Genomic DNA, 15,162 nt, shown 5'->3' on the forward strand with positions numbered 1-15,162 from the left:
ATGATGTAGGAAGGAACTGCGGGTGATGGTTTATACCAAAGATAAACACAAAATGCTGCAGCAACTCAGCGGGTCAGTTAGCAACTCTGCCAGTCTGAAGAAGGGTTCCGATGGAAACATCACCTGTTCCTTTTCTCCAGAGATGCTGCCTGACCCGCTGAGCTGCTCCAGCTTGTCTATCTTCCCTTTGATGATGTTGTTTTGAGTTTTATTGTAATTGTACCGCCCCCGCACACTCCCGCCCCCCCCTCCCCCCACACACTCTCCCCCCCCTTTTTTCCTACTGCAGACAAGTGGTAATTATATCTCTTTAGAAGGAAGTCATTTGTCCCAATGACTTAACGCCATCTCTTCAGAACATACCTGTTAACTCACTAATTTTCCCTGTAACTTATTCTCCCCAACATTACCCCCAAATACCCCAACATTCTACCATTCACCCAAGTACTAAGTACAATTCAACGTACAAACCCACCTGTTTTTGAGATGTGAGAGGAGACTGGAGCACCATGTGTCACAGGGATAATGCTCAAACAACACAAGAGGTCAGGATTGAATCCAGATGTCGGAGATGTGAGGCACTAGCTCTACAAGCTTCAGCATAGTGCACCCCACCCGACATACGAGTCCATAGGTTTACCGAAAGACTGACGAGCCTTGTGCGTTTTGACGACCAAGGGAAGATAATGGGAAGACAACTCCCAGCTCTCTATCTATAGGCCTAGTTATCTTGCGTTATGGGTATTGTTTGCTCATAATATCTCTTAAAAAGCTTATATAACATGACTTGCAAAAATTCATAACACCTCCCCATTCTTCTTGTCCAAAATATTTTACTTAGTAAAAATACAACAGTTTCTTTAAAAATATCTTCTTAGTTAGTGGGTGTTTGGAAGTTTCCTGATTCAAATAAATTAATATTTGTAATCTCATCGGCATGGGCAAGTTGGGTCGAAGGGCCTGTTTCCATGCTGTATGACTCTCAATTCTTTTCTTCAAATATTTTATAATTCTTTACTTTTCTGTATTATCACCTTTATATTTATCAAATATGTCATTTTTAAACCATATTGGCCTATGTTCTCTTAGTATATATTTTGCATGTATTTACCCATATCTACCCCATACATCCCACAACTGCACATCATTCATTCACTTATTTCATCTTTATTCCATCATTAACCCATAGCGTACCATGTCACCTTGATGAAGATTTGTTGTGTGAATGAAGGGAACAAATTGTGTACAAGCCTGACTTGGAACAATATCTTTCCTTCGCTAAATATATATCTCCCACCCCAGCAACAATGTTGGAGAATTTTAGTGCACAGTTTGCAAAGATTCAAGACGATAGCTCACGGCAACCTACTCAATGACAAACAGAATTGGTCAGTAGATGCTGTCCCTGCCTGCGACGTATACATTCTAACGTTAAAAAATGGCATGAGGCATGTATCTAAATTATCTTCCTATATTATGTCCCAGTTAACCTCTGGGGAATTTAAGTCACTCACAACAGCGAATAACCAAACATAACTCTTTCCTCCAAAGCAAGCCCACATTTTCTTTCTACCTTTAATGTATTTAGAAATGGAAACCTGGTCCATTTTTATTTGTGAACTCAATCATTCACATCACTGAGAATTTTACCTTCAGTGTTTGCACTGGCATTTTTAGCTAATAAAGCCAATCAATCCTATTTCCTCTCATCTCCTCTGAAATTATTTTGGCTGGCACATTCAGTTGCAGCCTCCAATGCATCAACATTGAATCCCTTATTTTCCTTGTTCATTGCTTAACTCCTCTCATCTGTTCTGCTCTGAAGCAGCCAGTATTTATTATTTATGTTTTATTGGAAGCATTTGTGTAAAAAGAACATGACAATTTTGTAGCTGTATGAACAGCTTCAATTTTAACACTTTTCTAAAGGGGCATTTAATTAAAAAGAGAAAGAAATGTGCCTGCTCACCCAGCCCTACGAGTGATTTTGAATTGTGTTCAAGTATTGTATTGTTCGAGAAAATCAATAATAGGTGACCATATTTTTAAAAATTGCTTCAGTTTGTCATTCGAGATAAATCTTATTCTCTATAATTGTAATGTGTCTGTCATTTTTGTAATCCACATCTTCACTGGAGGAACTTCACCATTTTTCCAGAATTTAAGTATGAGGATTTTTGCTAATATTAGTCCATAGCCGACAAAGCGTCGCTGAAAAACAGTCAATGTACTACATGCTTCTGATATTCCCAGTATTATCAGTTTTGAGTCTGGCTCTAATGGGATTTTCAGTATATTGGAGAAGAAGGAATATTTCCGTCCAAAAACGTTCTATTTCTGTACATAGTACGAAACTATGGATTAAAGTGGCTTCGTGGAATTGACACTTATCGCAAAAAGGAGAAGCACTGGGGAAAGCCAGTATTTAGATCTTTCCAATACATTGCGTGCTGTGATTCTTGCATGTGCCTTTAAAGGCAGTGGTGCCGTTTACATGCTTTGGAATGCATCGCGTGCTGTGGCAATCGAGTGATATCAGACTGAAGCGCGGTATCATGTTCATCATCACAGAGCTTTCTTGGCACACAAAGATATCACAAACTTGCAGGGCTGGACAACACCATCTCCATAGGCAGAGGGTAAGATTCGCTCTGGTTTTCGTGAGCTTGCTAGACAAAACAACGCTATTTACAAACATCAATGAATTTTGCCTTCAGTACCCCCCACATTTTCATGGTCTTCTTTTTGTTTTTTACTGATTGGATCCCATATCCTCCAACTAACTGTCCCTGCCTGACCTGCACCCAAACCTTTGATAAGGCTGCTGGGTGTCCATAATTGAATGCATAAACTCCATGAGCTGGAGGCCAAAGCCCTCACAATCTTTGGTCCATATCAAATGAATGGGACTTCTCATGGCCTGATCCACAGGTCCCTCAGTCTAACTATTAGTGGTCAGACTTCCCCTTCTCTGCTGTGAGCTGTTAATTTTTTCCCATTTTTTCTAGTCGCCCCAATACATGAAGGATGTGGAGGCTTTTGGAAAGTGTGCAGAGGGTGCAAAGAGTGCAGAATTATACCTGGATGGGGGTGGTATTAGCTACAGGGAGAGGTTGGACTGACTTGGATTGTTTTGGCTGGAATGCTGGAGATTTAAGGGATACCTGAGAATTATATAAAACTAGACCGTGGACCCGTTGGGCCCAAACCTCTCCTGCATTGGCAGAGCACCCTCTCCTCCCTCTCCTCCCCCTCCCTCCATCCTCCTCCCTCCCCCTCCCCCTTTCCACTCCCTCCTCCCCCTCCCTCCCCCTCCCACCTCCCTCTCTCCCCTCCATCCCTCCTCCCCCTCCGTCCCTCACCCACCTCCCCTCCCCCCTCCCCTCCCCCCTCCCCTCCCCTCTCCCCTCCCCCCTACCCACTCCCCCGCCCTCCCCTCTCCCCTCCCGCTCCCCTCCCCCGCCCTCCACCAACCCTCCCCTCCCTCCTTCCATCCCACCCTTCCCCTCCCCCCCACTCCATCCGCCTCAACCCCCCTTATCCTCCCTCCTCCCTCCTCCCTCCTCCTTCCCTCCCCCCTCCCCCATCCCTCCCTAGGAGATAGATTTAAACTTTAAAATTTGAATAACTAAAAATATAACACCGATTTCAATGAAACCTCTTCCATCAGCACCAAATGAACGACAGTGAGTAAGGTGGGCCTGAAATTGTCATGCTATAGTGTAAGGATTTGGCTGTAGTTCGGGAACAAACAAACAAACAAGAGTTTTAGTATATAGATTATGAGAGGAAAAGATAGGGTAGACAGTCAGAACCTCTTCCTCTAAATGGAAATGTTTAATACCATAGGACATAGTTTTAAGGTGGGTGGGTCAAAGTTTTAAGGAGAGTCGCAGGGCAATCGTTTTACACACAGTGGTGTATGTCTAGAATGCGCTGCTGGCAGTGGAGGCAGATATGATAGTGGCATTTAAGAGACGTTTGGATAAACAAATGAATACGCAGGGAATGGAGAGATATGTATTAGGTGCAGGCAGATAGGAGTTGGTTTTGGCCTCATTTACGGAATGGACATTGTAGGCCAACGGCCCTGTCCGTATGCTGGACTGTTCTGTTTTCTGCTACTTCTCACCAATCCTTATGAAGACAGCTTCTGAGTGGTTCCTATATCTTACCATCAGCTTCTTTCTATCCCCCCCCCCCCTTTGTCTTTGGATATCCCTCTTCTCCCAGCCTTCACCTCATTCCTCGCAGTTCAGTTTGGTTTATTGTTATGATATCATGTGTATCGAGGTACAGTAAAAAGCCTTTGCTGGGTACTATCCAGTCAGTGGAAAGACAATACACGATTACAATCGAGCGATTTACAGTGCATAGATACATGATGAGGGAATAAAGTTTAGTACAAGGTAAAGCCAGCAAAGTCTGAACAAGGATAGTCCAAGAGGTAGATAGTAGTTCAGGACTGCTCTCTGGTTGTGGAAGAATGATTCAGTTGCCTGATAACAGCTAGGAAGAAACTGTCCCTGAATCTCATCCTCACCACTTGCCCGCACACACCCTCCCCTACCCCAACCCTCCTGGAACCGTGGCTTCCAGACAATACAGTACTATAGTTCCACCCAAATATTATGGCTGCCCGTACTCTGACATTGGCAAGGTCAAAAAAAGTAGTGAATGATACAAACTCGACTAGGATGGCCAGTGGGAGAATATGAGGTTGAAGGAGGAAATGCAAGGACAAAATGGGATACTGAAGACCTGAACGAGAGAAGAAAGAGAGTAATATGGATTTTTAGAAAGAACATGTAGATCAATGAAAAGAACTGGTGCAAATAAAAGAGAACAAAATCGAAAGTTTAAGAATCAGGAGCTGACCCCTGCCTTACTCCCACCTATCCATTGTTCTACGTAGAAACCATAGAATGCTTGCTTACTTTCATACTGTACTCCATTAATTTATCTGTAAGGAATCCCAATGTTTCAATTGCACCATTGCTTATAACTCTTTCCTTAGTTCCTTAGAAACACAATCCTTTCACGGTTTTGAGATGCCTAAAAGGTCCAAGGTCTAGAAGAGTGGAACCTAACCCAATAAACCCAGCGTCAGATGTAACCCAATAACTCCCAGTGTAGGATCTAACCCAGCAACACGCAGCTTTTCAAAATCGCCTGCCTGTGGCTCAGTCACTCGGATACTCTACCACTATGTACATTCACTCACTTGCACACTAATTTACCTGTGGGTTTTGCTCTGTTGCACACTCACCCGAGCCATGCATCTCCTCGCGTGCATACACGGTCACTTATTCACACTCTCGCTCGGTGTCACACTCACTCACCTGCGGGGTCACCTACCTGCTGACTGTCTGGTACGTTTATTATTTGGTCCAGGCTTTTCTTGGTTGGCAGAGGTCTCCGCCCCATGGTTCTCACAGGACTCCGATCGGCATGCACCAACTTAAACAGTACAAAGTCGACACACAGAGTAATGGTCAGGAGCACATGGAATGACGCTGCCATCTGTCTTCGTGTGTTCTACTGCCAAAAGCAGGAGAGATATAAGGAAGCATAAAATATTGCGTGTGTAAGTTTCTTTCTTTGCCTTGGAGTATGGTTTGGGTTCTCGTCACCTCCTCCGAACAGGAGATTGTAGATCCTGCTTTCACCAAGGGTTGCAGTTCCCTCTAGAGAGGAGCAAAAACTTCCTTTCAGTTGAACCGCAAAGTCAAGGGCTTCCCTCTACATGCTGTTGCTTCTGAGCCACAGCCTCCAATGTTGCAGAGGCAGCAAAAAGGATGAAGCCGTCTCACAAGGTAGATGATGTCCCTTGGTGTTATTCGACTTCCTACATGCGTGGGTTGATTGTTCCTCACTTGCTATTTGTGGGCCAGGTCTGGCTGTATCTTTGGATAAAACGTTGAAGAGACCTGATCCTTCGCTGCCTTAAAGAAGAACGTTGGGGAGGCACTCCGATAGCAAACTCAGTCCAGGCAAACAAGCAATTTTATCAACATTTCTATCCATGAAATCTGGAGGGAGCATTACTTTGAGAATTAATCTTCGCTGAGAGGTGATGCTGAATCGCTTGCCGATTTCCAGCTGCTGCCTGCTCCTCCCCTTAACCTAGCTGCATGTGCTGTCTTTGTATATTCTGCCTTCCATCTCCTTCGGCTGAATGTGTAAAGGTTTCTCTCTCTGCCTCTTGTGTAAATATCTGATCTTCTGTCAGGCTGATGCTCAGGGTCCCGCCTCAGCCTTGCCAGACAACAACAGGCTGCTTCTCATTCCACACCTACTCCAGCCTGCAGAACTTAACTCTGTCACAGCCACAGTCCTCATCAACACCGTTCCTCGGCATTTCTCGGCTCCAGAAAGCACCCACTGGGTTACACTTTATTCCCACTCAGCACCGTGTGATTGAACTGTGCCTTGTTTATGTGTACATTGCAACTGGGTTAAAAGGAGTGATTCAGTGGTGTCTGCTGCTGTGGAGCTGGCGTGCCCCTCGGTTATGAATCTTGAATCGTACACATTAGATAAAAACATCGATTCACTCCCATCTGCACAGTTTAATGTTGGCTGCACAGACGGCTGGGTCGCTGGATTGGGACAGAACGCAGTCCAGAGTTGTCGCTCCTATATCTGCATAACTGACACATAGAAGCCTGGGAGATAGAGTGAGGGCACGCAGGGTTGTTAATGTTGATGTCAAGCAGTGTGCAGTGCTTATTTGATGTCTCCTGCATACAATTCTACCTCGTAAGGGAGGTCTGTGATAACACAAGGCTCCACTGAAGGTCGTCAGCATTAGTCGTGGGGCTTCACCTGACCACAGTGCTGGGAAGGCGAGCCACCTGGAGCTAGCCTCCGGATAAGTGACCACTTTTAACTTACAGTCGTTACTTGTGGCATAATGGTCAGTCAGGGCAGCTACTTCACAGTTTCAGTGACCAGGGTTAAATATGGATATTGTTAAGGCAGAGATAGATAGATACTTGATTAGTATGGGTGTCTGGGGGTTAAGGGGAGAAGGCAGGAGAATGTGGTTAAGATGGAAAGATAGATCAGCCATGATTGAATGGTGGAGTAGACTTGATGGGCCAAATGGGCTAATTCTGCTCCTATCACTTATGAACTTATGAATAGGGACCTCCATGCATTTGTGTACCATTTGTTCACTCCCTTCGTGACAACATTGTTTTCCTACAGGTTCATCAGTTCATCTAAAGGTGTGTAGGCCAATAGGTTAATTGGCCATGGTAAATATCCCCTAGAGTGTAGTTGAGAGCTGGAGTCTGGCAGGAGTTGATGGGAATATGGAAGAACAGATTACAGGGAAAATAAATGGGGATCAAGGCTGTTCCATGAGCCAACATAACCTTGATGGGCCAAATGGCCTTCTTGATCGTAAAGAAATATAGAAACATGATCAGCCACATCTCCTCCCTCGCTGCCGGTGTCCTCAGCTCTTCCCATCATTTATCCGACATTAACCATCAAACCCATCTAGAAGCCTCTCCGTATCCACCCTGCATGGTCCTTTCTCCAAGTTCTCTTCACCTTTTCCTGGTGATCCTCCCTCTCAGCCTCCCATTCACATGGCAGTCCTCACTCCATCTTCTGCCAAGGTGGGCAGTGGAATTCATAGAGGAAAGACCATTTCCATTGAGCTTGATGGCTTAAGCATTATGTGTGGTTGGAATAAGAGAGTGGTCCCCACCAGTAAGTTAAGCCAATAGTTACTGTTGCCCATAGTTTTGGAGTCTTTAAGTTAATGGACGTCCATTTTTGCTCATGTACAGTACATGCTAAATTGAAGGGATGAATGAGTCCCATCTGATGCTCCTCTGTTCAGAATCTAAGGAGTAAAAGTAGGCCTATTTTTGCCACTTAATTTTGCCATTTCATTAAATCATGACTGCTCTTCAACCTCAGCTTCTCCTTTTTGCTTGATTCTGGTAGCACTTGATTCCTTTGCAGACCAAAGTGCTTTTATATATTTCCACGGAGTTTCCATAATAGGGAAGTAGACAAGGAGATACAGGAACTGCAGATGGAGACTGAAGACTGGAGCGACTAGGCTTGTATAAAGACTGGAGCGACTAGGCTTGTATAAAAGACTGGAGCGACTAGGCTTGTAGGTACAGCAGGCAGTGAAGAAAGCCAATGGAATGTTGGCCTTCATAACAAGAGGAGTTGAGTATAGGAGCAAAGAGGTCCTTCTACAGTTGTACCGGGCCCTGGTGAGACCGCACCTGGAGTACTGTGTGCAGTTTTGGTCTCCAAATTTGAGGAAGGATATTCTTGCTATTGAGGGCGTGCAGCGTAGGTTCACTAGGTTAATTCCCGGAATGGCGGGACTGTCGTATGTTGAAAGGCTGGAGCAATTAGGCTTGTATACACCGGAATTTAGAAGGATGAGGGGGGATCTTATTGAAACATATAAGATAATTAGGGGATTGGACACATTAGAGGCAGTAAACATGTTCCCAATGTTGGGGGAGTCCAGAACAAGGGGCCACAGTTTAAGAATAAGGGGTAGGCCATTTAGAACGGAGATGAGGAAGAACTATTTCAGTCAGAGAGTGGTGAAGGTGTGGAATTCTCTGCCTCAGAAGGCAGTGGAGGCCAGTTCGTTGGATGCTTTCAAGAGAGAGCTGGATAGAGCTCTTAAGGATAGCGGAGTGAGGGGGTATGAGGAGAAGGCAGGAATGGGGTACTGATTGAGAGTGATCAGCCATGATCGCATTGAATGGCGGTGCTGGCTCGAAGGGCTGAATGGCCTACTCCTGCACCTATTGTCTATTGTCTATTGTCTAAAAGACTGGAGCAACTAGGCTTGTATACACTGGAATTTAGAAGGATGAGAGGGGATCGTATTGAAACATATAAGATTATTAAGGGATTGGACGTGCTAGAGGCAGGAAACATGTTCCCAATGTTGGCAGAGTCCAGAACCAGGGGGCACAGTTTAAGAATAAGGGGTAGGCCATTTAGAACAGAGATGAGGAAAATCTTTTTCAGTCACAGAGTTGTGAATCTGTGGAATTCTCTGCCTCAGAAGGCAGTGGAGGCCAATTCTCTGAATGCATTCAAGAGAGAGCTAGATAGAGCTCTTAAGGATAGCAGAGTCAGGGGGTACGGGGAGAAGGCAGGAACGGAGTACTGATTGAGAATGATCAGCCATGATCACATTGAATGGCGGTGCTGGCTCGAAAGGCCGAATGGCCTACTCCTGCACCTATTGTCTATTGTCTATTGTCAGATTCTTAACAGTGCAGTCTGAAGAAGGGTCCCAATCTGAAAAATTGCCCATCCACATCTCCCACCTGACCCGCTGAGTTACTCCAGCACTTTGTGTTTCATACATAGTCACAGTGTGGTTTCATAAATGCCCTGTACATTTGTAGCAAGATTTCCTTCAACCTCCATCAAGGACTTTTGTCTTCTGATTAATTTCCCTCTGTCAGCTTTCACATACAAAAATCTGTAGATCCCTTTGAGCACTGATGGTGGTTAGTACATACCACATAAAATATATAGCATTTGATCTGTGAGGCTGCCAGTGGAATGGTGTATTATTCCTTCTGTATTTGATCACCAAAACATAAATCTTTTGACTGGAGTTAGCAAAAATCCAGCAGCACTAATTATTTTGTTCGAGAAACTGCGTGCAGGCAGATCTTTCTGAGCCTAATGAAGGAGATTGAACCCTTAAACTATTGAACATGTTCATATTTCTTCCAACATAGAAGGAGATCATTCAGCCTATTGAGTCTCTCCTGGCTCTCATAACAATCCCATCAATCCTATTCCCGCACTTATTTCCCCGCAACTTATTCTTTCTCACAATGAATCATAGAGCCTGGAGGGGTGTTGTAGAACCTGCTTCAATAATGAATGACTTTATGACTCAATGACTCTATAACATGTCCATTGACTCGACTCTGATTCTCCTGTCAGCCATCTACTCTTCACGGCATATTTCAACCAATTAACCTACCAACTGACGTCTCTTTAGGAATTTGGAAGAAACAGACAACCAGGGGAAACACACAGTCATGGGGAGAATGTGTAAATTACACAGACATCTCCTGATCACAGACAGATCAGTCTGAAGAAGGGTCTCGGCCCGAAACGTCGCCCATTCCTTCTCTCCTGAGATGCTGCCTGACCTGCTGAGTTACTCCAGCATTTTGTGAACATACATCTCCTGAGATCAGGAACAAGCCCAATGTCTCAGAGCAGTGAAACAACAGAGCTAGCCAGTGAAATGTGGGCATTTGGGCATGACTCAAAGCTGAAAACCTCCTGTGCACATTCTGAAGACCCAGAGACACGCTTAGCTACTAATCCTCACCAGCGCTGGGACACCAAGAAAGGCAGTGCTGCTAGGACAACCAGGAGAGAAGGTAGAAGAGGGGCTGAATTCTCAATGCAAAACACAACAGGCTTGTAGCTCTGTCGGAACTATAAATCAAGCGAAGGTTATTAACTTCCGGCCAGGAAAAAAATCTTAGTATCACGTTGCAAAATGCAAAGATCCTTTAAGAATCCACTTTAGATCAGTCAAAAACTTCTTCCCAAATACTCAATAGGGAGCTGCTATTACAGTGTTTACTCCTGAGGTCCTGCCAAATCAGGATTCCCTGAAAAGATTGGGAAATGGGTCAAAAAATTATTTGAAGCACCATTAGGATTTGCATCCAGAAATGTGCCCTAGAACCAGACTTGCTTCGCTCTCAATAGGACCAAGCTGCACTGAATGCAGCTACCAAAACCCATCTACTCCAACACATTTTTCCCTCTCACAGTCACATCAACTCCCCCTGGTTCTGCGGTTACCCACCATTGCATTATGTGTAATCTGCAATCATCTTTTAACCTGCCAAGAGCACAATGAATTCTGTGGAGGCTATGGAGGCCAAGTCGATGGATATTGTTAAGGCAGATATACTGTAGATAGATTCTTGATTACATAGAAACATAGATTAGTGTGGGTGTCAGGGGTTATGGGGAGAAGGCAGGAAAATGGGGTTAAGAGGGAAAGATAGATCAGCCATGATTGAATGGCGTAGACTGGATGGGCCGAATGGCCTAATGCTGCTCCTATCACTTATGAACTTTTTGGGATGTGGGAGGAAACCATAGCATCTAAAAATTTACAGAGAGATCAGGATTCATAGAAAGGTGTGGAAACTCCACATCAAATTTAATTCTCTGGTGATGTGAGGCCTTAGGCAAGATCGGTGATGGATAAGAGGAAGCCCATCCCGTGGGATGGTGTTCTCATGTACATAGTTCCTCAGTGGGTTTGAGGAATCCATCCTCCTCCTCAAGGACAGATGGATCATATCATCAAGATCCAGCTTTCGAACAGAGGTTGTGTGGGATCTGCAGGTCTGTTCATGCGTGGTGGTTCATCATGGTGACTCATCCCTTGCAATCAAAAGCCAACACCCACGTTGCCCTCTGAGTTGCTGCTCCACTGGAATGCTGCTTTAGATTCAGCCTTCATTCTGTTTGGTCTTTGCATCATCAGAAGAAGGCCCCTCATTAACCTTTGCATGGAATTGTCAGGAGGGAAAGATGGGCAGGGAGGTGCAGGAGGGGACAGGATGATGATGAAGAACAATGCACAGATGTACTGGTATTGGTTTATTGTTGTCACATAGAGTCTTAGAGTCATGCAGAATGTACCAAGACACAGTGAACAACATTGTCTTGTACACTAAGGTTGTGCTGGCACCCTGCAGCATCCTTCAGTGAGAGAGGCTGTGCTGGGCAATGAGCAGCTTAGATTTGAAGGTCAAACTGTGACAAGGAGAGACACCAGGCACTGATGAGCCAGTCTGATTCCAGGGACAGGGAATCTGGTGTTGGGACTTGCCAGAGGCATTTGTGTTGCCTCAGAGGATTCGATGAAGATAACAACTGAGAGGCTTTCATGACCAGGCAGATACAGACGCACATTGACCTGGTCAACAGATTATTGGAGCTTCCTTGGGGGAATTGCAGGGGATGGCAGGAGTGTGGAGAACTCCGTGCCCACCTCTAGCTCTTGCGAGTTGTCACGTCCGAGGTCCAAGGATCACAATCTTCTCCCTGTCACCCAGAGCTCAGCAACAACCCCGTCACGAAGCACCGAGGTTTAGGTGTAAGCTACAGGAAGCAGCTGCCATATCCTGATTCAGCGAGAGGTCTGTTCTCTACCACACCGAAGCAGCTTGAAGCTGTGAGGGAACGGCCGTCCACCACTAGTTTGATGACGGCACTCGTGAGTGGATCACTGCTCTGGGTGGACAGGTGGATGAGCCTGCGGACAGATCTTCGTGCTCCTAGTTGGTGTTCTGCATGAGGCAGCCAGAGAGATGCCACGAGTGACTAGATCGCACTCCTATGGGAGCATCAAACAGACTCCAGTTAGCTGACTGGTGAGAAGAGCTCAAGAGAGGAATAGATCGAGTAGATGCACAGAATCTCTTACCCAGAGTAGGGGAATTGAGGACCAGAGAACATAGGTTCAAGGTGAAGGGGGAAAGATTTAATAGGAATATGAGGGGTAATTTTTTCACACAAAGGGTAGTGGGTGTATGGAACAAGCTGCCAGATGAGGTAGTTGAGGCTGGGACTATCCCAAACAGTTGGACAGATACATAGATAGGACAGGTTTGGAGGGATATGGACCAAGCGCAGGCAGGTTGGACTAGTGTAGCTGGGTCGTGCTGGCCAGTGTGGGCAGGTTGGGCCACAGGGCCTGTTTCCACAGTGTATCACTCTGTGAATCTATGACTCTAAGAGTTAAGACAGCAGCGACCAGACTCCTATGGCTTGGGGGTCTCCCAGTGGCTTATAACTGGGTCTGGAGGTTGATGTAAGAGTGGAATAGCCTGAGGATTGTGACCCAGTTCATCAGTGCAGGTTCAGCCCACTGATGTCCTTCAATAGACAATAGACAATAGGTGCAGGAGGAGGCCATTCGGCCCTTCGAGCCAGCACCGCCATTCAATGTGATCATGGCTCTTTAACCATTCCTCTTTAACCACACCACAGTCTTCAAAGGCAGCACACATGCCCATGGTCCTCAGTAAACCATCTCTCAACTGCTCCTTCTCTAGGCCCTGATCAGCAATCTGAAGTCAGCTCTTGTCAGACAAGAGCTTCCTGTAAGTTTTCGGGGATATCTCCATGGAGTCAAATGACCCAGCCTTCTGACAGCCAGCCTCCAATCACACAAGGGCACATGACTTAGTGCAAAGAGCAAAGTTGGGACTACAAAAAGAGTGTTCTGATTTTCTGTTATTGTATCATTAAGTATGATTTTGTTGTCGATGAGCCTCAAGGCACTAATATTGTCCAAATGCATTTTCATTCAGTGTAATTAGCATACATTATCATGCAGGGTGAGATTGTACTACGGTGGCAGCTTTCGGCAGTGCTGCTGGTTCTGCCAAGCCTCACTTAAAAGGTTTGCTGAACTCGTATATATCGTGCCTACACACCATCATTAAACCTTGAATGTTGAAGTATGTGGAGTGAAGCTTTCCTCTTAAAAAACGTCGCCTCTCTGTAGCGGAGCTGATGATAGTGAAATAATTAGACTCACATCAGAGTCATCACGTTACTCTGGCAATGATTGCGTGTGACCGCTGGTGTGAATTTGATCACTATCTTGTCCCTTCTCTCGGAGTCCCCAAGCCATCTAACCACACCCCAACTTGCCGTTACATGGAGTCGCATAATGTGGTGCAAGAGTATGAGATAAAAGTGATGGCTTGTCCAGGAGAGCCTGAAACTACACTGATCAGCAATGCTTTACCACCAAGACTTCATCAGCTGTGCCTTATTGTGGACCTGGAACTTCAGTTTACGTCTCATAAGGTCATAAGGAATAGGAGAAGAATTAGGCCATTCGGCCTATCAAGTCTACTCCGCCATTCAATCATGGCTGATCAATTTCTCCCTCCTAACCCCATTCTCCTGCCTTCTCTCAATTAAATATTCTCTCATTAAATATTTTGAATTGGTAAGTGATTGCAGCTTTTATTGGCTTCTGGTATTAACCTGTTACTGCATTTCACTGTTCACTCATGATAATCTGATCAATATGTTGTCAATGCAAAGCTCATAGGTGCCATTACTGCAAAGCTCAATAGTCATTGCCAGTGTTATCTAACTGTTCAAAGGGTACAAATCCTCGAGCAATGTTTATGACTACAAAGTGGAGCAGATCCGAAAAAGATGTAATATGTGGGGAGGTCATCATTGGTTAGGCAAATGCCACTGACTGAGAAATACAGAGTTTTTGAACTGTCCTTTGATGTAATAGGATGAGGAAATTGCTCATGGAAGTGCTACAATCAGTGCAAATGGTGGTGAATACTGGCTTCTCCATTCAGCTGTGAGAGAGGCTGTAGAAGCTCAACACTGTTTGGAGGATACCTGCTTTCTATTACCGCCTGCCCTCCAGTCTTTTCCTCATGGATTGCCGGGGCTCCTTTCTTCTCTTCCTCCGACACTGGCCCTAGTCTTCCATTGGCAGTGCGTGCAGTGTTAAAGCAGTTAACATTTTGGGGTGCACCGTAGGGCAGCAGACAGAAAAATCCTATCATCAGTTCAACTGTGGGCTTCTCACTAGTGTTTTCACTTACTGCATCTGGATTTGGTTGCTGTATTTGGTGATGGCACTGGTGTGAGTTGTTGTCGACCCCCACAATCCATCCTTGTGAGCAGACTGCCATGAGACCATCACTGGGTAGTCACTGGCTTAGAAGGAGAGGAATTGCCAAAAGTGTTCAGGAAAGTTTTCTCAAGCAATATACAGGGTCGTACTACTTAGAGGGTCCTATAAGGGAGAAGGCAAAGCTTAATCCACTCTTAGTTAATTGAGAAATGGAAGTGACTAAAGTGTCAGTGGGAAAGCCTTTTGAAACCAGTGACCACAGTTCTATTAGATTTAAATGAGTTATGGATAAAGACATGACGGGCCCACAAGTTAAAATTCTGAATCGGGGCAAAGCCAACTTTGATGATATAGACAGGAACTTGCCGAAGTTGATTGGAGTAGGTTGCTTGCAGGCAAAGCAACAGAAGGAAAATAGGATGTTTTAAAAGTGTGATGACAAGGGTTCAAGGCATGCATGTTCCTTGTAGATTGAA

At 45.1% G+C, this 15,162-nt stretch overlaps 1 protein-coding gene across 2 annotated transcripts in view; it reads right to left on the minus strand.

Moving 5' to 3' along the window:
• The window catches only part of LOC144599608 (erythroferrone-like), a 65,342-nt gene extending 59,097 nt beyond the window's left edge, over nt 1–6,245 (minus strand). For both annotated transcript variants that reach the window (XM_078410708.1, XM_078410707.1), the window contains exon 1: nt 5,359–6,245. In XM_078410708.1, the coding sequence (XP_078266834.1) occupies nt 5,359–5,523 (165 nt within the window). In that variant the 5' untranslated portion in view covers nt 5,524–6,245. The remainder of the gene's footprint in view (nt 1–5,358) is intronic.
• Nucleotides 6,246–15,162: the final 8,917 nt, after the last annotated feature.

The sequence above is a fragment of the Rhinoraja longicauda genome, chromosome 13, assembly GCF_053455715.1.
Source record: "Rhinoraja longicauda isolate Sanriku21f chromosome 13, sRhiLon1.1, whole genome shotgun sequence".
Taxonomy (NCBI): Eukaryota; Metazoa; Chordata; class Chondrichthyes; order Rajiformes; family Arhynchobatidae; genus Rhinoraja; species Rhinoraja longicauda.